Source organism: Pelodiscus sinensis, unplaced genomic scaffold (genome assembly GCF_049634645.1).
Source record: "Pelodiscus sinensis isolate JC-2024 unplaced genomic scaffold, ASM4963464v1 ctg87, whole genome shotgun sequence".
NCBI lineage: Eukaryota > Metazoa > Chordata > Testudines > Trionychidae > Pelodiscus > Pelodiscus sinensis.
The window spans coordinates 284,405-311,004 of NW_027466017.1; the positions used below are offsets into that span (position 1 = coordinate 284,405).

The following is a 26,600-nucleotide window of genomic DNA, read 5'->3' on the forward strand; positions in this document are numbered from 1 at the left end:
AAACTTGGTGGATTAAGGACAATAAATGAGAGACAGTCATACCAGGGTATAACATATCGGATGGACAGAACGGGTCATGGGGGGGGGGAGGGAGTGACACTATACATGAAAAAAAATGTAGAATCAAATGAAATAAAAACCTTAAATGAACCAAAATAGTCCATAGAATCTCCAATAAGGGATTCCATGTTCCAATAAGAATATAGCAGTAGGGATATATTACTGATCAGGACAGTGATAATGACTGTGAAATGCTAAGGGAGATTAGAGAGGCTATAAAAATTAAATACTCAGTAATAGAGGGGGATTTCAACTATCCCCATATTGATTGGGTACACATCACTTCAGGACAGGATGCAGGGATGAAGTTTCTTGATACCTTAAATGACTGTTTCTTGGGACAGCTGATTCTGGAACCCACAAGGGGAGAGGCAATTTTTTATTTATTCCTAAGCGGAGCGCAGGATCTGGTCCAAGAGGTAAATATAACTGGACCGCTTGGAAATAGTGACCAAAAGGAAATAACATTTAACATCCCTGTTGTGGGAAACACAGCTCAGCAGCCCAGCACTGTGGCACTGAATTTCAGAAAAGGGAACTACACAAAAATGAGGAGGTTAGTTGAACAGAAATTAAAAGATGCAGTGCCCAAAGTAAAATCCCTGCAAGCTGCATGGACACTTTTCAAAGACATCATAATAGAGGCCCAATTTAAATTTATACCTCCACAGCAAAAAACACAGTAAGAAAACCAAAAAAAAACCCACCACTGTGCCCTAACAACCAAGTAAAAGAAGCATTGAGAGATAAAAAGGCATCCTTTAAAAAGTGGAAGTTAAATCCTAGAAAATAGAATCTAATCCTAGAAAATAGAAAGGAGCATAAACTTTGTCAAATTAAGTGTAAAATTGCAATAAGAAAAGCCAAAAAGGAGTTTGAAGAACAGCTAGCCGAATCTAAAAAAGTAATAGCAAAATGTTTTTCAAGTTCATTAGAAGCAGGAAGCTGGCTAAACAACCTATGGGGCCCTTGGACGATCGAGATGCTGAAGGAGCACTCAAAGATGATAAAGTCATTGCAGAGGAGCTAAATGAATTCTTTGCTTCGGTCTTCTCGGCGGAGGATGTTAGGGAGAGTCCCAAACCTGAGCCATTCTTTTTGGGCAACAGGTCTGAGGAATTGTCCCAGACTGAGGTGTCATTAGAGGAGGTTTTGGAACAAATTGATAAACTAAACAGTGATAGAAATGTAGCCGTGTTAGTCTGGGGTAGTTAGTCTGGGGTAGTCTGGGGTAGTTGAAGCAAAATGCAGGACAATGTAGCACTTTAAAGACTAACAAGATGGTTTGTTAGATGATGAGCTTTCGTGGGCCAGACCCACTTCCACTATTTGATCTGAGGAAGTGGGTCTGGCCCACGAAAGCTCATCATCTAACAAACCATCTTGTTAGTCTTTAAAGTGCTACATTGTCCTGCATTTTGCATAAACTAAACAGTAACAAGTCACCGGGACCAGATGACATTCACCCAAGAGTTCTGAAAGAACTCAAATGTGAAACTACGGAACTACTAACTGTGGTTTGTAACCTATCCTTTCAGTCAGCTTCTGTACCTAATGACTGGCAGATAGCTAACGTGACGCCAATTTTTAAAAAGGGCTCTATAGGTGATCCTGGCAATTACAGACCGTTAAGTCTAACGTCAGTACCAGTCAAATTAGTTGAAGCTATAGTAAAGAATAAAATTGTCAGGCACATAGATGAACATAATTTGTTGGGGGAAAGTCAACATGGTTTCTGTAAAGGGAATTCATGCCTTATTAATCTACTAAAGTCTTTGCGTGGGTCAACAAATGTGGACAAGGGGATCCAGTGGATGTAGTGTACTTAGATTTCCAGAAAGCCTTTGACAAGGTCCCCCACCAAAGTCTCTCAAGTAAAGTAAATTGTCATGAGATAAGAGAGAAGGTCCTTTCATGGATTGATACCCTTTGTTTCTGTCTTTTTTAACTGGTTAAGAATAAACTGTCAGTTCTCAGAATGGAGAAAGGTAAGTAGTGGTGTCCCACAGGAGTCCATACTGGGACTAATCCTGGTCAACAAATTTGTAAGTGATCTGGAGAAAGAGGTAAACAGAGGTGGCAAAATTTGCAGAGGATACTAAACTACTCAAGATGGTTAAGAACAAAGCAGACCGTGAAGAGCTTCAAAAGGACCTCACGAAACTACGTGATTGGGCAACAAAACGGCAAATGAATTTTAATGTTGATAAATGCAAAGTAATGCACATGGCGGGGGGAGGGAGGGGAATAATCCCAACTATACATATTTCCTTACACGCAGATGCTTTTTCATGCTGCTGCTCCGCTCTCTGTTTCAATTACAAACCCTCCCCACACACTCTCAGGCAGTTTGATTTTGAGTTTGATAACAACACAGAACCTCATTTGCTCACAGCCTGGCACACGGCTATATAGAACACTTAGCGGGTGCCAGCAAGTTGGTGGTGACCTAGAAACACCTTTCCAGTGCTCATTTTTTTTCATTCAAGAAAGAGGCAGCAGGAAAAAAAAATGAATCTCTGATTTAGAGCTGGCTGGAAAAAAGGACACCTCCTTTCCCCCAAAAAATTTCAGCACACATCTTTTTTCTTCTGTGGAGAATGTTTGGGTGTAACCTCAAAAACCGAACGGTTTGGATTCAACACGGTGCCTGTGGGAGTTGTCACGCCAGGGCCACACGACATCTCCCACGAGACATCACTGCCAGAGACTCCTATGACATTGTGGGAGGTGTGGACCAGCCAAGACACATGCTCCCATCCAGAATGAGGGAACTTCAACTCCCATTAGGCACTGCTTTGGAATTTGGAGACCTCATTTTGTGCAGGCCAGACTCCTGGGCTGCACTGTACCATGTCTCTGGGTGAGAGGAGTGACACAGTGCAGATCAGTCGGGGACCAACACCCATGGAGCAGCAGCTGATTGGCACCAGCTGGAGGCCTGGCCCAGCCTCCCACACCTATCCCTGTCCAGAAGCAAAAGTCTCAGCATTTTGACTAAGCCAGCACTGACCCTGGGAGATGCCTCCAAGGTTGCATGAAGCCTGTTTCCATCCTGTTCCCTGCATTTCCCTTTCCTTCACGGCCAGGTCTGGCTCTTCAGAGCTGCCGGATCCGGATGGAGGCGTATTCTGTGTGAGCTGGAGCCTGGAATGCGATCTCGCTATAATGCAGCCCCTCGCTCGTGTCCTCGCCACATCTGCTTTCCCTCTGTTGGAGACACAAACAAATTCACCCGGGCTCCACCCCCCGCCGCCGACTTTCCTGCCCCTTCCGTGCATTTAAGTAGGAAGGGATGAAACGGACACACACCCCAGCGGCATGGTGGGAGCCCTGTGTGCCATTGCTCCATGATGGACGGCCCCAGGTGGCTACAGGGTGGGATAGTGAGGCACCATCCAGGCTGTGTGTGGAGAAAGGAGCCCAGGGCTAGAATAACAGAGGGGCTGGGAGTTGAGATTCTTTCAGCACACTCATCTCTGCATACAGATGTGTCTGACTAGCCCCACATCTGTCTACATCAGTGGTTCTCAATCTTCCCAGACTACTCCTTCCCTCCAGGAGTCAGATATGGCTTGTGTACTCTCCGTTTCACCTCACTGAAAAATTCCTGGCTTCCAAAATCAGACTGCAATGTACAAAGGTGTCACAGCCACATCCTTGCTGTGATCTTTTTACCATATGGTTATGAACTAAAACTAAATATTGTCCTTACATTTCAGTGTCTAGTGTGTACAGAGCAGTAGAAGCAAGCCACCGTTTGCATATAAGTTTAGCTTGTGCTATTTTTAATGTTGCTTTTTATGTGGCCTGCTGTAAAACTAGGCAAATAATTAGACAAGTAGATGTATCTCCCGAAGACCTCAGGTTTTGAAAACCTCTGGTTTTAGATGACAGATAATCTCCTATTCTTTTGCAGTTCCATGACTGTGATATCTAAGTGCTAATGCCCACGTTCTACAGGTCAGGTTTCTACCAGAGGCACAAGACTACACATCAGCACTGGCTGGACACGGACAACACCACCCAGTTAAATTCAGGCTCTGATATTAATGGTCTCACCTTGACCGCCGGCTGCTGCTGGGTCTCTGGGACAGCTGCTGGGGAGGAAAGGAGGAAGCGAGGGTTACTGGCGGAGAGATGAACGGAAGCATACGGACTGAACAGAGGATGGGGAATGTACATCAGAAGCTACCAGCCCACTTGCACCAGCAGGACGGAGGAGACATCGATGTCAAAGGAGGCGGGCCCAGGGAGATGGAGGGAGCACTGCAGGAAGAGTAAATACCTGTGCATCTGCGCAGCAGGAGGGCAATAACTAGGATGACGATGCTGACACCTGCAAGAGCAACCACAGCTCTGTAGACGGTGAGTTCAGTGCCGGCATCTGGATTCAATTCCTTTCTGTCTTCTAAAGAAAAGGAAGAGTATTAACATTGGCAAGAATCTGCTGGGAAGGGCCTTAGGAAGCTGTTTCTAGCGTACTATTTTGTCACATTAGATTCTGGTCTTGCTGAACCCAGTGTGAATCCGGAGTGACTCCCAGGACATCAGCAGAATCAGGGCTGAAGTCTGATCTCCAAGAACTTGATCTAAATCTGGAATGATGCCCCCGGAGGCTCAGGCAATCATGGCCTTGTCTCAGTGATTGTGGTGTGAATCCAGAGTCAGCCTGCTGACTGCAAAGGAGTTAATCTGGATTCTGATCTCAGCGAATCTGGAGCAACCCCAGGGATGTCTGTGGAGTTGGTCCCAAATTGAGGAGGCAGAGGAGAGGCCGGTTGGGATGTTGAGGCGTGTGACGTAGCCAGATGCCCTTCTGTGCTAGTGGTCATCACCTTCCATTCCCACCTGGGGCCCGCGCGAGAGAATCTCGAGAGGGGCGCAGCAGAATGCAGGCTGGTGCTGTGTGGGTCCTAGGGCGATTCTGCTCTCTCTCTGGATGTGTGCCTGCCTTGCTATGGGTCTCTTGTTAATTCCTGTATCTGTGTGGGCCTCTCTGTGTCTCTGCTTCAGGGACTGTGTGCTCCTCTCACATGCCCCTGCACAAAGTGACCAATTTCCTCTTCAGCAAACGTGGCGAGAGAACTTCCCCTATCTCCACATCTTGCGAAGCCCTTTACAGCTGCCCACGAATCTGGTCACCCTGCAGTGAGTCAGTGGGGCCTGAGGTATACCCTCATCTTCTGCAGACTAGAAAGCCAATAGCGAGGAAAGTAGGATAGTGACACATCTCCCATCTGTGAGTGTCCAGTGACTCTCGGGAGAACTGTGGGGCTGAGTTTCCAGCCACTCCTTCCTCCTTTCCCCTTTCCCCCTCCCTCCCTCCAGATCCCAGCAAGACATGAGCCAGACCAGAGCTGCTGCCCGCGAGAATTTGGCACAAAAACTACCTCTCATCAGCTGAGGAGATTGTTTAATTTAAACCTGACAACCCGCCTCCGTACAAGCATCACACAGGAATTTGTCATCTCCAGTCGAAATAGGAGCCAGCCCCACGTCCCATTTTCCACCCCCCGAGTCAGCCAGTTCCCCACAGTGGGGCTGGATCAGAGCCAGCAGCCTCTCAGGGGGTATATGCCCCGTCCCGCATCCCGCCTCTCACCAGTCACACTTTGGTTTCTCCACATCACTGTTAGCTCGGTGCCTCCTCCTGTCTTTGCTGTGTCATTGATTTTGATGCAGCAGTAATAGAAGCCGGAGTCCCGCCGCTCCAGCTTAAACAGAGTCAGGGTTGCCGTCCCATTCCTGTTTTCTACCCGACTGGACACGTTGAGCCGGCCGTTGTAGCAGGAATGATTACGAACCAGCCACAGGTCTTCTCCAGTTCCACCAAGCCAAAGCACATTCACTGTGTCGTTCTTTCTGATCTGAAAGGTGCAATTCAGGGTCATGTGGTCCCCAACTGTCAAGTTGAGGGACCTGGGTTCCTGGGAGACGTTCAGATTATCTGGGGACGAGAGAGAACCCGCGTCACACACTGGCCCACCCATGCGATGGGGTAGACCCGCCCTGGGCTCAGGAGAGAGAATAAGTCACTGTCTTGCTGAGTGCAGAAGTCAACTCCCCCCTCCCTAATTTGTTAGCAGCATCTGTCTCTCTGCTTCTCATCCATCCATCCATATTTTAACCCTACATCCACCCATCCAGTGGTCACAGAACCATCCATCCATTTTCCAATCACAGGCCCTTCCATCCATTGGTCAATCCAATCCATCCAGCCTTTCCTTCCTGGACCCCTGTTGGTCAATTCATTCTTCTGTCCTCCATGTTAGTCCCACACTCCCTAACTCCACATGGATCTGTCCCCAGGGAAGATCTGTAATCCCAGATGCTCGATAAATCCTGCCATTTTGGTCACTTGATCAAGAGCCGTATCCCCGAACTCCACAGCAAGCTCACCTGGACTCTGGGCAGACCCACTGATGTTTTGGATCGGTCTCCTGCAGCCGGCAGGAATTTCTGCGCCCTCTTTGTTTGAATGAAAAAAAAAACGAGTGAGTGGTGAGGTTCTAGGGCCTGCGATGTGCAGGGGTTGGACGAGGGAGTTGTAATTGTCCCTTCTGCCCTTTAAGTGGGGGCCACCGTCTTGGCCAGCACCGTGTGGAGTGAACTGGGCACCTCCAAAGCGAAAAGCCCCAGTTGTTGCAGCCTGAGGTGGAAGCACGGAGTGGCTCCCTGAACACGCACTCGCCAAGGAGTTCCACGTTCACTGAGGAAGTGAACGATCCTGTCTGCACAGCTGCCCCCGTCAGCTAATCCGATGTGAAACCCAGTCTAGTTTACACTGGCGCCACATGCTGCCCTTATATCAAGCTAAAGGTCTCTGTGGTGTTCAAGAGCAGGGGAGGATAGATAGATACTGTGAGGAGAAGGATAATGGGAGAGATAGTGTCGAGAGAATGGTGGAAGGAGAGGCAGCAGGAGCAGGGATGGACTCGGAGCAGAGGGTGGGGTGGAGAGATTAGTTTAGAGAGGTGGGTATGTAATCGGGATGGCTAGTTATGGTTGTAGGAATGGGGACAGACTGGCCCTCGGGCTATCTAGGCGGGGTTTGCCAACATACCTGCTGCCCAGATGGGGAAGAAGAGGAGGATGCAGAGGACGGGGCTCAGTGCTGGCAGCTGCTCCATGGTCCCTGTTCTCTGGGCGGCTCTGCAGGGCCAGCTCAGCTCAGCTCAGCCTCCTCCAGCAGCATCAGGCTCCAAGGGCAGATGGAAGCGTTTGTGGTCAGCACCTCTGAGATGGGCCAGATAAGGGGAGGAGGAGGAGCTGGTGTCTGTCTGTTCTGCTAGATGTGGCAGACGGCTGAGTGCATGTTTGGGACCACATGCGCCCCCCTCCTCCCGGTGGCATGGATCATTCCCCTCTTCCATTGGTCCAGGACCCCATCCCATCCACAGTTTTGGCAGACCCTGCTGCGGAAAGGCCGGGGGACAGACAGGCAGATGTAGACAGCACCGCATGGTGCCAGGGGGCGGCCCAGGCCCTGGCCACTGACCAACACATGGCTCATGCTGCTCCCCACAGACCTGGGGGCTCCAACAGCTCCCCACCACGGCGAGTGCCCCAGCCAGGGGCAGCGTCATCCTGAGCTGCATCTTTCCCAGCCACAACTGGAGTGGGACCCACGTCACCTGGGCTCAGAGCTGCAGCGAGGTTGCGGTTCTGGACCCCTCCCACCCCTTCTACCAGGGGCGGCTGGACGAGGGCCAGCAGCAGCAGCAGGGCCGGGCGGAGGCCACGGTGACCCTGTCGGAGCTGATGGAGAGGGATTCGGATCTCTACCGCTGCTACATCACCCACCCGCAGGGCCAGCAGGAGACGGGCACCGGCACCGCGCTGACTGTGACGGGCAGAGGTAATTTGCAGGACAGGAGGTGGTTCATGGGGGCCAGGGAACAGGGCAGGGGCCTGTCCCCTCTAGGGGGTGCCAGCCCACGAATCTCCTAACCCCCCCATTCCCATTGTATGGCATCCCGGGGAGACGTGAGCTCTGTTCCCAGCCCGGGGATGCTGTGCGGTTGGGCCCTTCGTTTTTGCATGACCAGCGCTAAACTCTCCTCCTCTGTTTCATGCCCATGAAGCCGCGGCAGCAATTCCCACTGCCTGCAGGGGACGGATCCCCGACATTGGCGGGTCGCCGCAGAAACCAGGTGCCTTTCCCATGGAGTCGTGGCTCATGGGGTAAACGAATGGCGGGATGGATCCACTCTGGGGCTAAGTAGAGCGGTGGGGATTGAGGGGGGCAGGGATAGAAATGGGGGGTGGATGGCTGAACAGACAGGATGTAGGAAGAAAGGGTGGAGGGGATGGAAGTAGGACTGGAGAATGGATAGCTGGAGCTAGGATGAGAGGAGGGAGAGATGGGATGGATGGTTGGTTGGATGGATGGAGGTAGGGTGGGAGGATGGATGGATAGATTGAGCTAGGGTGAGTGGATGGACAGATGGATGGAGGTTAGTTGAACAGAAATTAAAAGATGTAGTGCCCAAAGTAAAATCCCTGCAAGCTGCATGGAAACTTTTCAAAGACACGATAATAGAGGCCCAGTTTAAATGTATACTTCCACATCAAAAAAACACAGTAATAGAACCAACAAAACTGCCACCATGGCATAACAAGCAAATTAAAGAAGCATTGAGAGATAAAAACGCATCATTTAAAAAGTGGAAGTTAAATCCTAGTGAGGAAAATAGAAAGGAGCATAAACTTTGTCAAATTAAGTATAAAAATATAATAAGGAAAGCCAAAAATGAATTTGAAGAGCAGCTAGCCAAAACCTCAAAAAGTAATAACAAAATGTTTTTAAGTACTTCAGAAGCAGGAAGCCGACTAAAGAACTGGTGGGACCCCTGGACAATCGAGATGCTAAAGGAGCACTCAACGATGATAAGGTCATTGCAGAGAAACTAAATGAATTCTTTCCTTTGGTCTTCACGGCTGAGGATACTGGGGAGATTTCTAAACCTGAGCCATTCTTTTTGGGCAACAGGTCTGAGGAATTGTCCCAGATTGAGGTGTCATTAGAGGAGGTTTTCGAAGAAATTGATAAACTAAACAAGCAACAAGTCACCGGGACCGGATGGCATTCACCCGAGAGTTCTGAAAGGAGATCTCATTTTGTGCAGGCCAGGCTCCTGGGCTGCACTGTACCTTGCCTCTGGGTGAGAGGAGTGACACAGTTCAGACCAGCCAGGGGCCAACACCCATGGACCAGCGGCTGATTGGCACCAGCTGGAGGCCTGGCCCAGCCTCCCACACCTATCCCTGTCCAGAAGCGAAAGTCTCAGCATTTTGACTAAGCCAGCACTGACCCTGGGAGATGACTCCCAGGTTGCATGAAGCCTGTTCCCATCCCGTTCCCTGCGTCTCCATTTCCTTCATGGCCAGGTCTGGCTCTTCAGAGCTGCTGAGTCTGGATGGAGGCATATTCTGTGTGAGCCGGAGCCTGGAATGTGATCTCGCCATAGTGCAGCCCCTCGCTCGCATCCTCGCTAGCTCTGCTTTCCCCCTGTTGGAGACATAAACAAAGTCACAGCCACATCCTTGTTGTGATTTTTTTACCATATAGTTATGAATTAAATCTAAATATTGTCCTTACATTTCAGTGTCTAGTGTGTACAGAGCAGTAAAAGTAAGTCACCGCTTGCATGTAATTTTAGCTTGTGCTATTTTTAACGTTGCTTTTTATATGGCCTGCTGTAAAACTAGGCAGATACGTAGACAAGTTAATGTATCCCCCGACGACCTCAAGGTTTGAAAAACCTGGTTTTAGATGACAGATAATCTCCTATTCTTTTGCAGTTCCGTGACTGTGATATCTAAGTGCTAATGCCCCCCTCACACGTTCTACAGGTTTCTACCAGAGGCACAAGACCACACATCGGCACTGGCTGGACACAGACAACACCACCCAGTTAAATTCAGGCTCTGATATTAACGGTCTTACCTTGGCCGGCAGCTGCTTCTGGGTCTCTGGAACGGCTGCTGGGGAGGAAAGGAGGAGGCGAGGGTTACTGGCGGAGAGATGAACGGAAGCATACGGACTGAACAGATGGGGAATGTACGTCGGAAGCTACCAGCCCACTTGCACCAGCAGGACGGAGGAGACGTGAATGCCAAAGGAGGGGGGCCCAGGCAGATGGAGGGAGCACGGTGGGAAGAGTAAATACCTGTGCGTCTGCGCAGCAGGAGGGTGGCAATGAGGATGACGATGCTGACACCTGCGAGGGCAACCACAGCTCTGTAGACGGTGAGTTCAGTGCCGGCATCTGGATTCAGTCCCTTTCTGTTTTCTATAGCAAAGGAAGGGTGTGAACGTCAGCAGGAACCTCAGCTGGGAAGGGCCTTAGGAAGCTGTTTCCGGCGTAGTGCTTTCTCACATTGGATTCCGGTCTCGGTGGACCCGGTGTGAATCCGGAGTGACTCCCAGGATGTCAGCAGAATCAGGGCCGGAAGTCTGATCTCCAAGAACTTGATCTAAATCTGGAATGATGCTCCCGGAGGCTCAGGCAATCATGGCCTTGTCTCAGTAATTGTGGTGTGAATCCAGAGTCAGCCCGCTGACTCCAAAGGAGTTAATCTGGATTCTGATCTCAGCGAATCTGGAGCAACCACAGAGTTGCTCCCCAATTGAGGAGGCACAGGAGAGGCCTGTTGGGATGCTGAGGAGTATGACATAGCCAGTTGCGCATCTGTGCTAGTGGTCTTCACCTTCCATTCCCATCTGGGGCCAGCGAGACAGAATCTCAAGTGAGGGGCACAACAGAACGCAGGCTGGTGCCATGTGGGTTCCAGGGTCTGGTTAATTCCTGGACCTGTGTGGGCCTCTCTGTGTCTCTGGATCAGAGGTTTTGTGCACCTCTCATATGCCCCTGCACGAAGTGACCTATTTCCTCTTCAGCAAACATGGTGAGTAAACTTCCCCTATCTCCACATCTTGCAAAGCCCTTCACAGCTGCCCACAAGTCTGATCACCCTGCGGTGAGTCAGTGGGGCGTCAGTTATACCCTTATCTTCTGCAGACTAGAAAACCAATAGCGAGGGAAGAAGGAGAGCGACACATCTCCCATCTCTGAGTATCTGGTGCCTCTTGGCAGAAGTGCGGGGCTCAATTTCTAGCCACCTCTCCCTCCCCTTGCAGATCCTGGCAAGATGTGAGCCAGACCAGAGCTGCTGCCTGTGAGAATTAGGCACAAAAGTTGCCTCTAACCAGTTTTGGGAGATTGTTTAATTGAAACCTGACATCCTGCCACTGCAGGAGCATCACTCAAGGATTTGTCATCTCCACTCGGAATAGGAGCCAGCCCCACGTCCCATTTTCCTCCCCCCGAGTCAGCCAGTTCCCCACCTTGGGGCTGGATCAGAGCCAGCAACGTCTAAGCAGGTATATGCCCCGTCCCGCATCCCACCTCTCACCAGTCACACCTTGGTTTCTCCGAATCACTGTTAGCTTGGTGCCTTCTCCTGTCTTTGCACTGTCGTTGTTGATTTTGATGCAGCAGTAATAGAAGCCGGAGTCCCGCCGCTCCAGCTTCAACAGGGTCAGGGTTGCTGTCCCATTCCTGTTTTCCTCCTGACTGGACACGTTGAGCCGGCCCTTGTAGCAGGAATGATTACGAACCAGCCACAGGTCTTCTCCAGTTCCACCAAGCCAAAGCACATTCACTGTGTCATTCTTTCTGGCCCGAAAGGTGCAATTCAGGGTCATGTGGTCCCCAACTGTCGTGTTAAGGGACCTGGGTTCCTGGGAGATGTTCAGACCATCTGGGGACGAGAGAGAACCCGCGTCACACTCTGGGCCACCCGTGCGATGGGATAGACCTGCCCTGGGCTCTGGAGAGAGAATAAGTCACTGTGTTGCTGAGTGCAGAAGTCAACTCCCCCCTCCCTAATTTGTTAGCAGCATCTGTCTCTCCGCTTCTCATCCATCCATCCATATTTTAACCCTACATCCACCCAACCAATGGTCACAGAACCATCCATCCATTTTCCAGTCACAGGCCCTTCCGTCCATTGGTCAATCCAATCCATCCAGCCTTTCATTCCTGGACCCCTGTTGGTTAATTCATTCATCTGTTCTCCATTTTTGTCCCACGTTCCCTAACTCCACGTGGATCAGTCCCCAAGGATGATCTGTAATCCCAGACGCTCGATGAATCCTGCCATTTTGGTCACTTGATCAAGAGCCGTATCCCCGAATGCCGCAACAAACTCACCTGTACTCTGGGCAGACCCACTGATGTTTGGGATCGGTCTCCTGCAGCCAGCGGGAATTTCTGCGCCATCTTCATTTCGATGGGAAAAACACAAGAGCAGGTGGTGAGGTTGTGGGACCTGTGATGTGCAGGGATTGGACTAGGGACTCGTAAATGTCACTTCTGCCCTTCAAGTCGGGGAGAAGACTTTCATGCATTTCTGGGACCTCCGTCTTGGCCTGCATCCTGCGGATTGAACCGGGCACGTCCAAAGCGAAAAGCCCCAGTTGTTGCAACATGAGCTAGAAGCATCGAGGGGCTCCCTGAACACGCACTCGCCAGGGAGTTCCACATTCGCTGAGGAAGTGAATGAACCTGTCTGCACAGCTGCCCCCGTCAGCTAATCCGATGTAAAACCCAGTCTAGTTTACATTGGCGCCATATGCTCCCTTTGCAGCCAGGTAAAGGTCTCTGGGGTTCGAGAGCAGAGGAGGATAGATACTGTGCAGAAAAGGATGATGGGAGAAATACTTTAGAGGGAAGGGTGAAAGGAGAGCCAGGAGGAGGGATGGGCAGGGAACAGAGGATGGGGTGGAAGGATTTAGATAGGTGGGTATGTAAACGGGATGACTAGCCATGGCTGTAGGGATGGGGAGGGACAGACAGAAGGACCTCGGGGACAGACGGATCCTCAGGCTATCTAGGCGGGGTTTGCCGACTTACCTGCTGCCCAGATGGGGACGAGGAGGAGGATGCAGAGGACGGGGCTCAGGGCTGGCAGCTGCTCCATGGTCCCTGCTCTCTGGGTGGCTCTCCGGGGCCAGCTCAGCTCTGGCAGCATCAGCCCCCAAGGGCCGACGGAAACGTCTGTGGTCAGCACCTCTGAGATGGGCCAGATAAGGGGAGGAGGGAAGGAGAAGCTGGTGTCTGGGCTGCTAGATGTGGCAGACGTCTGGGTGCATGTTTGGGACCACATACGCTCCCTGGTGGCATGGATCATTCCCCTCATCCATGAGTCCTGTACCCCATCCTGTCGACAACTGTGGGGGATTCCCTTCTACTCAGAGCTGCGGAGGCCTGTGAATTGAGGGAAGGGGAAACGGACCCCTAGCTCCCCTTAGTTCCCCCGTTGTAGCACTGGGTCAACTGGCCTGTCTGTTACGCTGATAAGCACACAGGATGTTTTTCGGGGGAGGAGTCAACGCGCTACATGGATTGCAAATACAGCAGAGAAATCAGCATCTGCCTCCATTCCCGCACACACGCACGTCCCGCCGCTGGCATCCAGCCTGGTACCAGCCTGGTGGCCGGTTAAGCAAGGCACGAGGAAGGATCTGGGTTCAGTCAGTCACAAGCAGATGCCCTGAAGTCGTCTCCTCAGGATTCAGCCCACATTTCAGGGCAACCCCCCCCCCCCCCCACACACACACACACACACACTTTCATAGGGGAAATCTCAACATTATGGGTTTTGCAGCATCATGCGGGAATCATGTATTTGCTGATTGGTGTTTACTTCAAAGGTGGTTTCATTCCTCGTGCTCCGTCGATGCATCTCCGTGGAGTCGCTGCAGCTGGTTTCTCTTATTCGCACAAGTTTGTCTTTCCTTCTCCCCTTCTTCAGCCATCCAGTATATGACCCATGCTTGAGTTCACACCTTGTTAACCATTCTATCAGGAGTCGGGGGAGGCCGGCGTCTTATGTCTTTTGACACGTTCACACATTACTCACTTGCACAAACGACGGTGCATTTCAGAGAAAGCCATTTCTCTTACAAAGGAACCTACCAAGCTAAAGAAAACGATTCATTCAAAAACTAAGGGTATGTGTACACTACAAAGTTAATTCGAAATAACATCCATTATTACGAATTTACTTTAATAGTGTCTATACATGCAAACTGCTCTTTCGATTTTAAATTGAAATAGTGGAGCACTTATTTCGAATTTGGTAAACCTCATTCTACGAGGAATAACACCAAATTCAAAATAGTTAATCCGAATTAAGTGCTGTGTAGACACTTAATTCAAAATAGGGGGGCCTAACCTGATGCCCTGCCAGCACTTCGGTTCAGCGTCCACTCAGCGTGGACGCGCTATTTTGAAATAGAAAAACGCTGTTTCGAATTAGTTTTTGTGTATAGATGCATTATTTCAAATTAGCTTATTTCGAATTAACTATTTCCAAATAAGTTAATTCGAAATAACACTGTAGTGTAGACATACCCTCACTTCTAAGATGCAAAAACTTAAAAAACAACAAATAGTCCTGCAGCACCTTAGAGACTAGCAAAACCTGTCGATGGGATCATGAACTTTTGTGGGCACAACCCACTTCTTCAGCTGAATGGAGTTCCAGGGTCCAGTTTCCAAATTAATAGCAGAGAAAGAAGGGGGAGGGAGAAGGGGGAAAAAAGGGAGAAAATTGTCAGAATGTCCATGCTAAAAGAAGCTGACAGAGTGGGTATTAAATGCTTTTAAGTACCCAGTGCTTGTTTTTTTTTATGTCATTAGGGATATGTCTACACTGAATGCTTATTTCGAAATAAGCTATTCCAGAAGAAATACTTAGTAAAGAACCTTATTTCAAAAGGTTCAGAAAAGGGTAACTAAAATAGGGTATGTCTACAATGCAAGGAGGTTTAACGGTAGTTTGAATTAGGCGATTTAATTCGAACTACCTAGTCCATGCCACATGTATCCACGGGCAGGTAGTTCGAACTACGGGGCATTTAAAAATGGCAGCACCCGGGAACATGCAAATGAAGCAAGTTTGAATGCCTACATTAGCCACCTTAGTTCGAACTAGGGTGGCAGTATAGACAAACCCATAATGAGGGGTTTGGAACGGGTCCCATATGAAGAGAGATTAAAAAGACTTGGACTTTTCAGCTTAGAAAAGAGACTAAGGGGGGATAAGATAGAGGTCTATAAAATCCTGATGGGTGTGGAAAGAGTGAATCAGGATAAGTTATTTACTTATTCCTACAATATAAGAACTAGGGGTCACCCAATGAAATTTATAAGCAGCAGGTTTAAAACAAACAAAAGGACGTTTTTCTTCACTCAGTGCACAGTCAACCTGTGGAACTCCTCGCCAGAGGATGTGGTGAAGGCTAGAACTTTAACAGGGTTCAAAAAAGAGCTAGATTCATGGAGGTTAGGTCCATCAATGGCTATTAGCAGGGCTCAACAAATCCGTTTATCTACTCGCCCATGGTGAGTAGATTTCAGCCGGTCTCCCCGTTCACTGGTGGTGTGTGTATGTGCAATGCAGGTCTGGTGCATGCCCCAGTGAGGAGCTGGTGAGTGGATTTCGCTGTGGTTTGTCGAGCCCTGGCTGTTAGCCAGGCTGGGTAGGAATGGTGTCCCTGGCCTCTGTTTCTCTGGAAGTGGGTGACGGGGAGGGATCACGTAAGGATTACCTGTTGTGTTCCTGCCCTCTGGGGCATCTGGTATCGGTCACTGTTTGCAGGATACTGGGCTGGATGGACTGTTGGTCTCACCCCGTATGGCTGTTTTATGTTCTTATTTCGAAATAGCACGTTTGCACTGCAGGAAAACCTCAAAATGAGTCCCTAATGTAGATGGGTGGTCTCAATTTAGACCCCTAGGAGGCTCTGGGGAGAAATAACTCAGAATAGCCCTGGGAGGGGCTATTTCAAAATAGCAATGGAGCATCTACACATGCCATATTTTGGAAGAGGCGTTACTCCTCGTAGAATGAGGTTTACAGATATCGGAATTAGCCATCCGTGATTTTGAAATAATTTCAAAATCACGGAGTGGCTGTGTCGACGCTCGCGTGGCTGTTCGAAATAACGCTACTTCTCTCGAAATAACGGTGCCGTGTAGACGTACCTGAGAATGTGGCCTGTTTTTTCTGTTACAGATGAACACGGCTACCCCTCTGAATCTTCTGTTACGTAATATAGTGTGTACATCAGGGCCTAGCCGCGGCTATAAAACAAAGCTTATGTAACAAAATCTCTAGAATGACATAAAACGCAGCTTGGTGTATGTAACTATGCACTTAAGTTTATGTAACCACTGTTATGTGCAAGCCCTAACCGGCCGGCCTGCCCCCTGTTTGTGGTTAGGCCCTGTTTCCATCCATCCATCAGGCTGTAACACGCTTCTGTCTGTCTACAGCTGCATGTCCCCCCCGCATTATGCTCTTTCTTTCCATCCTGCGCATCCCATTTTCCCTTTGCACCTCCCTCACCTCCAGCTCCACCCCGGCACCCGGTCTCCACCCCTCCAGGAGCCCTCAGCTCCCTGCTGCCCCTGCAAAAGCTGATCTCCTCGGCTTTCCCCGGACCCAGCAGCCCCTCTGGGATTATCTCGGGGCAGGCAGCCAGGAGAGGTCAGGACGCCATGGCCAGGGGGCGGCCCAGCAGCTGCGTGAGAGAGGCGCAGAGCCCCGGGGAGGCAGAACCGAGCCCACCCTGCTGCTGAGAGCAAGGCCCCCAGTCAGTTTCACTTTCACACCCCCCTGCCCACAGCCCCAGTGACCTGGCGCCTCCCCCTCGCCAGCCACAAGAGTTTCCATTGAGCGCCCGGGCTGCTCACACCAGGGCGGCCATTTCTGGCTGTTGCCACATCCCGGCTGCTCGACCCTCCCGGTCTGTGATACCTGGAGCAGCTCCCAGCCTGGGGGGGAAACATGGAGCGGTTACTGGCCTGGAGCATCGTCTGCTTCGGCATCTTCCTCAGCCCCACAACAGTGGCTGGTAAGATGAGCTCGGATTTATGGGGAGGAGGGAGGAAGGATAGAGGTAGAACCCAGGCATCCTGGCTCCCAGCTCCCTTGCTCTAACCACTAGCCCCCACTGCCCTGCTAGAGCCAGGCTAGAACCCAGCCCCCTCCCCCAAACCACTAGCCTCCGCTCCCCTCAAAGCCGGGGAGAGAACCCAGGAGTCCTGGCTCTGAGCCCCCTGCGTTCTAACCACTAGCTCCCACTCCCCTCCCAGAGCTGGTAATAGTGGAGTTAGACGTGAGCACAGACGGATGGAGTGAGATACGGGTGTGTAGCGGGAGAGGTGCTCACAGGATCCAGGGAGAGCAGAGGACGGCTGGATAGACACAGCAGGGGTAGCATGGGGATGAAGGGGGAGAACCGGAGGAGAAGGGGGGGAGGTTCATGGATGGATTCGTGGGGGGATAGGGGGATGGGTGGGTTATTGGACTGTCAAGTCAGCCATCGCGAAGGGTTAGAGCAACTTCCTCCTCACAGCTCCACTCTCCCGAGCGCTCTAGGAGCCGCACAGTTGCTGCGGTCGGTCAGGACAGCGATACCGTACATTCAGGATGCGCCGTTGTGGTGCCCTAACGGGTCACCTCCTCCAGCAGGGATGCTCCACGTTCGGCTGCCTGCGTTTCCGTAGGCTCCCTCAGTAAATCGGGCCAGCGCTGCGCAGGTCACTAGCGTAACAGACCTCACGAGAGCCGCTGCAGACTCTGATAAGACGCCCAAGTCAAGTTTCTTGCTCAACAAAGGATGTTGAGTCGTCGGTAGCCAGCTGACGTGCTTGTACCCAGGACGATAGACATGGCTCCGTCGATATTACGGATTTCACTCACGCCCCCTCGGCCGGCCTAGGAGTTAAGTGGAGGTGCCCTGACATTTATAGACGGAAATGAACCAACTTTGGTACCTACTTCATGCCTTAATGACACGTTTGGTGCATCCCCTCGGACCTTCCTCCAGAGCCGCCACTGTCCACCCTGCTGCTTTCCCTCCTCTTGTTTCCAGCCCTTTTATCAGGCGCTCTGCTGGGTGTCCCTGGCCTGGCCTGGCGGGATGTATTTACGTTCTCCCTGCGCTTCTAGCTGTGCCAAGAGACACAGGCTGGCAGGCAAACTTCAGCTGGTGACAGGGCCTGGCCGTGACTCAGACTTTGGTTCAGGCCCCTGCGTCAGGTTCTTTCTCCCACAGTCACTTGCGCTGCCCAGCAATGAGCTGTACAAATGTGCAAACGTCATTCCCGGGGCTTCAGCGTGGGCAGAGCGGGCCGAGTCAGGCAGTTCAGGCTAGGGGCGGATGGGCGGACAGATCAGAAGATGGATGGACGGACGGAGCAGTAGGGTGGACAGACGAGTGGATGGATGGGTGGGCAGGGGGAGTAGAGGATGGGCAGCTGGCTGGATGGTCAGTTGGGTGGACAGACAGCACTAAGGACGGACGGATGGACCGAGCCAAGAGGGAACGGATGCACAGCACCAAGGAGGGATGGATGGACAGGGCCAAGGGGGAATGGATGGACCAAGCCAAGAATGGACAGAGCTGAGGATGGACAGATGGAAAGGGCTGAGGGGGACGGATGGACAGAGTTGAAGGGGGATGGATGGACAGCACCAATGGAGGATGGGCAGAAAGTGCCAAAGACAGAGTGGACAAGGTCTGGGTAGAGGGATCGAGTGCGAGATGACAGACAGACCCTGCTGCAGAACGGCCGGGGGACGGACAGGCGGACGCAGCACCGCATGGCCCCAAGGGGTGGCCCAGGCCCTGGCCACTGTCCGACACGTGGCTCGCTCTACTCCCCGCAGGCCTGGGGGTCCAGCAGCTCCCCACCACAGCGAGCGCCCCGGCCGGGGGCAGCATCACCCTGAGCTGCAGCTTCCCCAGCCACAACCGGAGCAGGGCCCAAGTCACTTGGGCCCGGGGCTCCGGGGAGGCTGCGGTGCTGGACCCCTCCCACCCCTTCTACCGGGGGCGGCTGGACGAGGGCCAGCGGCAACAGCAGGGCCGGGCGGAGGCCACGGTGACCCTGTCGGAGCTGACGGAGCGGGACTCTGATCTCTACCGCTGCTACATCACCCACCCGCAGGGCCAGCAGGAGACGGGCACCGGCACCGCGCTGACTGTGACGGGCAGAGGTAATTTGCGGGACAGGAGGTGGTTCAGGGGGGGCAGGGGCCTGTCCCCTCTATGGGGCTCCAGCCCACAAATCTCCTAACCCCCCATTCCCATTGTGTGGCATCCTGGGGGACGTGAGCTCTGTTCCCAGCCCGGGGATGCTGTGCGGTTGGGCCCTTCGTTTTTGTATCACCGGTGCTAAACTCTCCTTCTCTATTTCATGTCCACGAAGCCGCGGCAGCAATTCCCGCCGGCTGCAGGGGGCAGATCCCCGACGTCGGCGGGTCGCCGCAGAACCCAGGTGCGTTTCCCGCGGAGTCGTGGCTCGTGGGGTCAACAAACAGCGGGACGGTTCCAGCCCCCGGCCTGGCAGCTCCACTCTGGGGCTAGGTAGAGCGGTGGGGATTGAGGGGGGCAAGGATAGAAATGGGGGATGGCTGGCTGAATGGACAGGATGTAGGAAGAAAGGGTGGGGGGATGGAAGTAGGACTGGAGAATGGATGGATGGAGCTAAGGTGAGAGGAGGGAGGAAGCGAGGAAGAATGGGGGGAGGTAGGGTGGGTGGATGGATGGATGGACAGATGGAGGGAGGGAGGGAGGTAAGGTGGGAGGATGGATGGATGGATGGATGGATGGATGGAGATAGGATCAGTGGATGGATGCACAGAGGGAGGGGTGGAGGGAGGAGGATCCAGGAGTGACAGATGTTGCTACTACACTAGAGGGAGGTGAAAGTTTTGCCCTGCACACACCACACAGCGGCTGCTGCTCTCCCCAAAGGCCAGGGCGGGTCTGTCCCGTCGCTCGGCGCTGCCTGTTGTGTGACGCGGGTTCTCTCATCCCCAGATGCTCTGAGCGTCTCCCAGCTGCCCCGGTCCCTCAGCGCGACGGCCGGGGAGAACGTGACCCTGAGCTGCACGTTTGAGACCGGAAAGGATGCGAGAGTGAAGGTGCTTTGGCTCTGGGGATCCGGAGAGGACGTGGAGCTGGATTCTCATCACCCCTTCTACCGGGGGCGGCTCCGGGTGTCCCGGCTGGACGAGCACAGGCAGGGGAGGGCGACACTGAGCCTGGCCGAGCTGCAGGAGCGGGACTCCGGCCTCTATCGCTGCTGCGTCCAGACCCACGGGGGGCAGTCGGGGCTGGGAGGAGGCACCCAGCTGAGCGTGATGCCAACAAACCAGAGTGAGACCCCATCCAGCCCTTGGGGGCAGGAAACGGGGTGCGGGTCTTGTACCCCCTAGGGGGTGCCTGCTTCTATCCGCCCCCGGGACTGTCTCAGGGGTGCAGCATCCCCCAACCCTCCTAACCCCTTTTTTCTGCTCTAGGCAGGGTCCTACTGGGACACGAACCCCTCTACTACCGAGCCATCGTCTCCCTCTCGCTCACCATTCTCTTCTCCCTGGGGATCATCCTCAGCCTGCAGCCTCGGAGCGATGCCGGCTCTGCGCGGAATCCGCCGTCACTTCCTGTTCCAAACGGTCGCACGGCGTTGCTGTGTGGGCCACTCGGCAGCCCTTGCTCCACCCCAGAGCCAGTCGCAAGTCCTTCCTCTCCTTAGAGGTGGCTGCATGCAGTCCTGAGGGAAACTCACTCTCCCTCTCTCTGGTTTTGACAGGGCTCCATCCCCTGTAGCATCCCCCTCCACCATCTCTTCAGTGACACTCTCGGTCTGTTCCCAGGTTCCCGGACCAAAGACTGGCTCTGACCTGCCGAAACCACCAGGTCCCTGAAAACTCTAGTGGTTTGGCAGATAAATACCTTAAAGATTAGCTGATGGGGGGGAGGGTGGCTCTGTTTCTAATGCCAGACAAATTAACGAAAGCTTCAGAGGGGTGGCCGAGTTAGTCTGTACAGGATACACTTAAACAGCAACAAGGGGTCCGGTAGCACTTTACAGACTAACAACACATGGAGATGGTCTCATGAGCTTTCGTGGGCACCGCCCACTTCCTCAGACGACCGGAGTTTTGTTAGTCTATAAAGTGCTACCAGACCATTTGTTGTTTTTTAAAGAAATAAACGTTAACTATGCCGACCCCAAGGAAAGCTGCCTTGGCCCATGGTGCGTCTTTCATAACGGAAAACCAGGTCTGGAAAAGCAGGATCCCCCCAGCCTCCGGCCTTGAGTGTGCACACGCGGGACTCTTTCGCCTCCGGCTGCGGGTACCACAAATCAATACGTTCCCTGCGGCCATGACACACCCCATGGGGGGGCCGGATTCTGGGCTTTATAGGAACAGAGTGGGCGTCCGGGGATTTAGCTGCATTGACTGGTCTGGGGGAGAAATGAATCTCAATTGTTGTTTGGATTCTATTTGATCTGGAGTTTTTAAGTGAGAATAAACATTGGTCCCTCCCTGGCGGCTTTGTGGTGCTAGTCATGACTTTGTTCTAAGGGATCTAGATTCTTTAATTGCCCATGTAAACACTTCGAGGATCAGACTCGGGCCCTGACTCCAAATGTACCCCACAGGAAGTGAGATCGGAACGTGTCTGCGACTCCATTGGCTCCGGCGGTGTCCCCTGAATTCAGTGAGAATGGAATCCTAGCCCTGGATTGACAGCAGGGTGGTGGCTCTGGAGTTAGCTCTGGGTCCCTGAGACCAGCATACGGCTCTGTGTCTGCAAAGTCAACAGCGCAGGGTCTTTTGTTTCCTGACAAGCGGACGCTTTTGCTTCCTGCTGCCGCTCCTCCCTGTGGTTCATTGACAGCCCCTCCCCTCGCTCGCTTGGCCTGCTTGATGCTGTTCGATAACGTCCCGGCGCACGGCCGTACAGGACGCCCCGTTGGTCGTGACCTAGAAACGCCTTTCCGCTGCTCGGTTTTGGTCTTTCGAGAAAGGCGTCAGGAAAAGAAAATGAATCTCAGATTTAGAGCTGGCAATATCAGCACACATCTTTTTCGCTTTCACTATTTGCTGCGGAGAAGCTCAACATTTGGGCGAAACCTCAAAAGCCGAACGGTTTGGATTCAGTGCGGTGCCTGTGGGGGTTGTCCTGCCAGGGCCTCGTTCCCTGCAGGCCAGACGACATCTCCCATGAGACATCACAGCCGGGGGCTCCTAACATAAGAACGGCCATACTGGGTCAGACCAAAGGTCCTTCTAGCCCAGTATCCTGTCTGCCCACAGTGACCAGCACCAGGTGCCCCAGAGAGGGTGGACCGAAGACAATGATCAAGCGATTTGTCTCCTGCCATCCCTCTCCAGCCTCTGACAAACAGAGGCCAGGGACACCATTTTATCCCCTGGCTAATAGCCTTTTATGGACCTAACCTCCATGAAATTATCTAGCTTCTCTTTACACTCTGTTCTAGTCCTAGCCTTCACAGCCTCCTCTGGCAAGTAGTTCCACAGGTTGACTACACGCTGTGTGAAGAAGAACTTTCTTTTATTAGTTTTAAACCTGCTACCCATCAATTTCATTTGGTGAAATGAACGGGGCCGTTGTGGGAAGGGTAGTCCAGCGAAGGCGCATGCCCCCATGCAGAATGAGAGAACTACATCTCCCATGAGGCACTGCTGAGACATTTGGAGGCCTCTTTGGGTGTGTCTACAAAGCAGCGTTATTTCGGAATAACAGACGCTATTCTGAAATAACGCTGCGAGCCTCTGCACAGCTAGCTGGTTATTTCGAAATAATTTCGAAATAACGGACAGCTTATTTCGGCGTTTGTAAACCTCATTCCACGAGGAATAACACCTCTTCCGAAATAGCTATTTCAGAGTAGCTGTAGTGTGGATGCTCCAGTGTTGCTATTTCGAAATTACTCCACAGCGCCTCCTGGGGCTCTAACGTGAGAGAGCGTGTCCACATTCAGGGAGCCTGCCTCCGACTCATTTCCATGCATCCCTGTAGGGTAAACGCACTGTTTCACAATAAGCTATTTCCGAGTGTTTCTTCCAGAATAGCGTATTCTGAAATAAGCGTGCAGTGTCGATGTAGCCTTTTTGTGTAAGTCAGGCTCCTCGGCTGTGCCGTACCCCCCTGTGGGCGAGAGGGCTGTGACGTTATTGGATTGTAATATGAGCAGGCCTGGCTGCGCCCACTGTGGTGTGTTTGCCCCAAATTCAGTGCAAAGTGGGCCAGGTGAGGTGTCAAATGAAAGTTTGGGCTTAGCGGATTCTGTCTCTGCTGCGTAAAGTTACGAATACGGGCTCTGTACTTACATTGTACGTGTCTCCTGTCTGGGAGACAGCGGCAGGCGTCGACCACCTATTGTGTGGGGTGGGATGGACAGGAGGAGGGCTGCCCAGCACCTGGCAACTAAGGGGTTAAACTCAGGTAGCTAGGAAGGGTGTTGGCAGGGACCAGAAGAACCAGTGGGCATAGGGTGATGAAATTTGAATTGGATCTAGGTTCCCTGCCTGCTTTCTTTGTGTGGGGGAGTTAAACCAGGAGTGGAGAGACACCGAATGATTTAAACCCAGGCAGGGCTCCCATGCCCCCAAGGAATTCGGAGAATGGAAGTGGACTGAACCAAGAAGGGATCATGAGGGGGAAAAGTGAATATAGTTGCGATCAGGGTATTTTTCTTTATTTTTGTGGCTTGGTTTGAACGGCTCCGGATGCCTCTCGGCCTCCCCTTCACCGTCTAAGTGTTGTTCCCAGCGATTTGATAGCACTTTTCAGGTATCTAAAAGGGTGTTGCAAGGAGGAGGGAGAAAATTTGTTCATCTTGGCCTCTGAGGCTAGAACAAGAAGCAATGGGCTTAAACTGCAGCAAGGGAGGTTTAGGTTGGACATTAGGAAAAAGTTCCTAACTGTCAGAGTGGTTAAACTGGAATAAATTGCCCAGGGAGGTTGTGGAATCCCCATCTGTGGAGATACTGAAGAGCAGGTTAGATAAATGTCTCTCTAGACGGTATTTGGTCCTGCCATGAGAGCAGGGGACTGGACTCGGTGACTCTCAAGGTCCCTTCCAGTCCTAGTGTTCTATGATTCTGTGATTTTCTCTGTTTTAAGTTTGGGAAGCACCAGCCACCAGGAGAATGATGGATTTTCCTCCCCACAGGGCAAGGTTATGAAAGTACCACGAAGGCGTCTCCATCGTTGTCTTCGCTCCGGCCCGCTACCAAAAAACGCCTTTGCTATGGGCTGAGGGCCGGGATGGATTTGCGGATCCGTCCTCACACAGGACGTGCTCCAGAGACTTGTAAGCCGGCAGCTTGTTCCCTCTCCGCTCTGAGCCTGCACCAAGAACTTGGGGACTGATGGGTGGAAGGTGCTTTCCTGAACCATCCCACTCTCGACATTTTCTTTCCTTTTAATGATAAACTTTTGCGTTCGAACCAACGGGCCCAGCGTGCTCCCTTGGGTGAGATCTGAGGTATCAATTGACCTGGGATAGTGGCTGGTCCTTTGGGACAGGGAGAACCTGTCTGGAGTTGGTGAGATGGGTTATAACCTCTCCCCAGTGTGAGGGGGGGCTGGTGGGGCACAGGGAGCACTGGGGTGTGTAAAGGGAGGTGGGGGATGGGTTATAACCTCTCCCCAGTGTGAGGGGGGACTGGGGGGGCACAGGGAGCACTGGGGTGTGTGAGGGGAGGTGGGGGACGGGTTATAACGTCTCCCCTGTGTAAGGGGGGGGCTGGGGGGCACAGGGAGCACTGGGGTGTGTGAGGGGAGGTGGGGGATGGGTTATAACCTCTCCCCTGTGTGAGGGGGGCTGGGGGGCACAGGGAACACGGGTGTTGGAGGGGAGGTGAGGAGATGGGTTCTAACTTCTCACCAGTGTGGAGGGAGGGCTGGGTGTGGCACAGTCTCTCACGTCTGTCCGTGAGGTCATCTGTAAATAACACTCCAGAAGTAAAAGGCTCAAACCGCTGACTGAGCCGGCACTGACCCTGGGAGATGCCTCCAGGGCGGTACGATGCCGGAACCCCGTCCATTCCCTGCATCTCCCTTCCCTTCATGGCCGGGTCTGGCGCTTCAGAGCTGCCGGGGCCGGATGGAGGTGTATTCTGGATAAGCGGGAGCCTGGAACGTGATCTTGCCATAGTGCAGCCACTCGCTCACGCCATCGCCGGCTCTGCTTTTCCCCTGTTGGAGACACACACCCAGTCATCCGGGCTCTACCTCCCGCTGCCGACTTTCCTGCCCTGCAATTAAGGAGGAAGGGCATGAAATGGACACACACCCCAGTGGTGTGGTGGGAGCCCTGTGTGCCCCTCTCCACAGCGCACACAGCCACACCCGTGCCACTCAGTCCGCAGAAAGATGAACCCCCCCAGTGGCTACAGGGAGGGACTGAGAGGCACCCGCTGGGCTGTGTGTGTGGGGAACGCAGCCCAGGGCTGGACTAGCAGAGATTGTATCTGTCTATTTTTCTGCAGACCGGATTGTACATACACACGTCTGTCTACCCCACCTGTGCACGTCTATCTGTCTGGGTCTCCGCCTTCCTAGATTCCTCTACCCCTTTCAGGGCCCTAATCTGTCTCACATTCCCCCACCTGTCACGTCACACAAAAACTCCTGGCTTGCAAGGTCAGACCTCAGAATACAAATGGGCCACAGCCGAGCTCTGACTGCAAAATGACGGAGCTTCTCAAACGTGCCACGTCCTTCTCCGCTCGATCCACTGCCATCTCAATACCGTACCGACCTTGCAGGGGGTAGTGTACAGCGAGCAGCAGAAACAAGGGACTGTCTGTGTGAAACGTTCGCTTGTTTGCTGGGGCTTTTTATGTGGCCTGCTGTAGAACTAGGCAAGTACCTAGATGAGTTGATGTCTCCCCTGCAGACCTCAGTGTAGAAAACGTCTGGTTTTAGATGACAGATAATCTCTGATTCTTTTGCAGTTCCGTGACTGTGATATCTAAGTGCTAACGCTCCCCTCACACGTTCTACAGGTCAGGTTTCTACTAGAGGCACAAGATCACACATCAGCGCTGGCTGGACATGGACAACACCACCCAGTTAAATGCATGCTCTGATATTAACGGTCTCACCTCGGCCGGCGGCTGCTGCTGGGTGTCTGGGACGGCGGCTGGGGAGGAAAGGAGGAGGTGAGGGTTACTGGCGGCAGAGCTGAACGGAGACGTACAGACTGAACAGAGGACGGGGAATGTACGTCGGAGGCTGCCAGCCCCCTTGCACCAGTAGGAATGAAGAGACGTGAATGCCAAAGGAGGGGGGCCCAGGCAGATGGAGGGAGCACGGCGGGAAGAGTAAATACCTGTGCGTCTGCGCAGCAGGAGGGTGGCAACGAGGATGACGATGCTGACACCTGCGAGAGGAACCACAGCTCTATAGACAGTGAGTTCAGGGCTGGCATCTGGAGTCTCTTCCTTTCCGTCTCCTATAGAAAAGGAAGCGTGTGAACATCAGCAAGAACCTCAGCTGGAAAGAGCCCTAAGAAGCCAGTTCCGGTGTAGTTCTGTGGTGCACTGCATTGTGGTCTCACTGGTCCTGGTGTGAACCAGAGTGACACCACAGACTCAGCAGAGTCAGGGCTGGAGTCTGATCTCTG

General features: G+C 52.5%; 3 protein-coding genes across 4 annotated transcripts; 1 reads left to right on the forward strand and 2 right to left on the reverse strand.

Annotated features, from left to right (window-relative positions):
- Positions 1-1,488: 1,488 nt before the first annotated feature.
- On the reverse strand, positions 1,489-9,517 carry LOC142825972 (uncharacterized). 2 transcript variants are annotated; one of them, XM_075918326.1, is made up of 7 exons: positions 9,378-9,517; positions 7,127-7,299; positions 6,463-6,531; positions 5,666-6,010; positions 4,349-4,471; positions 4,123-4,160; positions 1,489-3,270 (listed from the first exon to the last, which is right to left on the reverse strand). In XM_075918326.1, exons 2-7 carry the CDS (start codon positions 7,191-7,193, stop codon positions 3,160-3,162), a joined length of 753 nt encoding a protein of 250 aa, XP_075774441.1. In that variant the 5' UTR covers positions 7,194-7,299; positions 9,378-9,517; the 3' UTR covers positions 1,489-3,159. The 2 variants fall into 2 exon arrangements, with proteins under 2 accessions (XP_075774441.1, XP_075774442.1); XM_075918327.1 differs by lacking the exon at positions 9,378-9,517 and having other exon boundaries at positions 4,123-4,157; positions 7,127-8,042.
- On the reverse strand, positions 9,435-16,260 carry LOC142825969 (uncharacterized). The gene is made up of 7 exons (XM_075918319.1): positions 16,122-16,260; positions 12,984-14,052; positions 12,282-12,350; positions 11,482-11,829; positions 10,236-10,358; positions 10,013-10,050; positions 9,435-9,574 (listed from the first exon to the last, which is right to left on the reverse strand). The coding sequence occupies exons 2-7, from the start codon at positions 13,267-13,269 to the stop codon at positions 9,464-9,466; spliced, it is 975 nt and encodes a 324-aa protein (XP_075774434.1). The 5' UTR covers positions 13,270-14,052; positions 16,122-16,260; the 3' UTR covers positions 9,435-9,463.
- A 594-nt stretch (positions 16,261-16,854) lies between these two features.
- LOC106731324 (uncharacterized) lies at positions 16,855-20,684 on the forward strand. The gene is made up of 5 exons (XM_075918323.1): positions 16,855-16,993; positions 18,814-19,143; positions 19,356-19,424; positions 19,970-20,308; positions 20,452-20,684. The coding sequence occupies exons 1-5, from the start codon at positions 16,927-16,929 to the stop codon at positions 20,682-20,684; spliced, it is 1,038 nt and encodes a 345-aa protein (XP_075774438.1). The 5' UTR covers positions 16,855-16,926.
- Positions 20,685-26,600: the final 5,916 nt, after the last annotated feature.

Bases quoted from the DNA above. Each gene is read 5' to 3' on its own strand.
- LOC142825972 (XM_075918326.1), bottom strand. From the start codon at position 7,193: ATGGAGCAGCTGCCAGCACTGAGCCCCGTCCTCTGCATCCTCCTCTTC. The intron at 6,532-7,126 runs GTATGTTGGCAA...ATTCAAACAAAG, and splicing joins CTTCCCCATCTGGGCAGCAG to AGGGCGCAGAAATTCCTGCC. The intron at 4,161-4,348 runs GTATTTACTCTT...TTTCCTCCCCAG, and splicing joins CCTGCTGCGCAGATGCACAG to CAGCTGTCCCAGAGACCCAG.
- LOC106731324 (XM_075918323.1), top strand. From the start codon at position 16,927: ATGGAGCGGTTACTGGCCTGGAGCATCGTCTGCTTCGGCATCTTCCTC. The intron at 19,425-19,969 runs GTGCGTTTCCCG...TCTCATCCCCAG, and splicing joins CGGGTCGCCGCAGAACCCAG to ATGCTCTGAGCGTCTCCCAG. The intron at 20,309-20,451 runs GTGAGACCCCAT...TTTCTGCTCTAG, and splicing joins CGTGATGCCAACAAACCAGA to GCAGGGTCCTACTGGGACAC.
- LOC142825969 (XM_075918319.1), bottom strand. From the start codon at position 13,269: ATGAGGGGAATGATCCATGCCACCAGGGAGCGTATGTGGTCCCAAACA. The intron at 12,351-12,983 runs GTAAGTCGGCAA...ATCGAAATGAAG, and splicing joins CGTCCCCATCTGGGCAGCAG to ATGGCGCAGAAATTCCCGCT. The intron at 11,830-12,281 runs GTGAGTTTGTTG...TCTCGTCCCCAG, and splicing joins TGGGTCTGCCCAGAGTACAG to ATGGTCTGAACATCTCCCAG.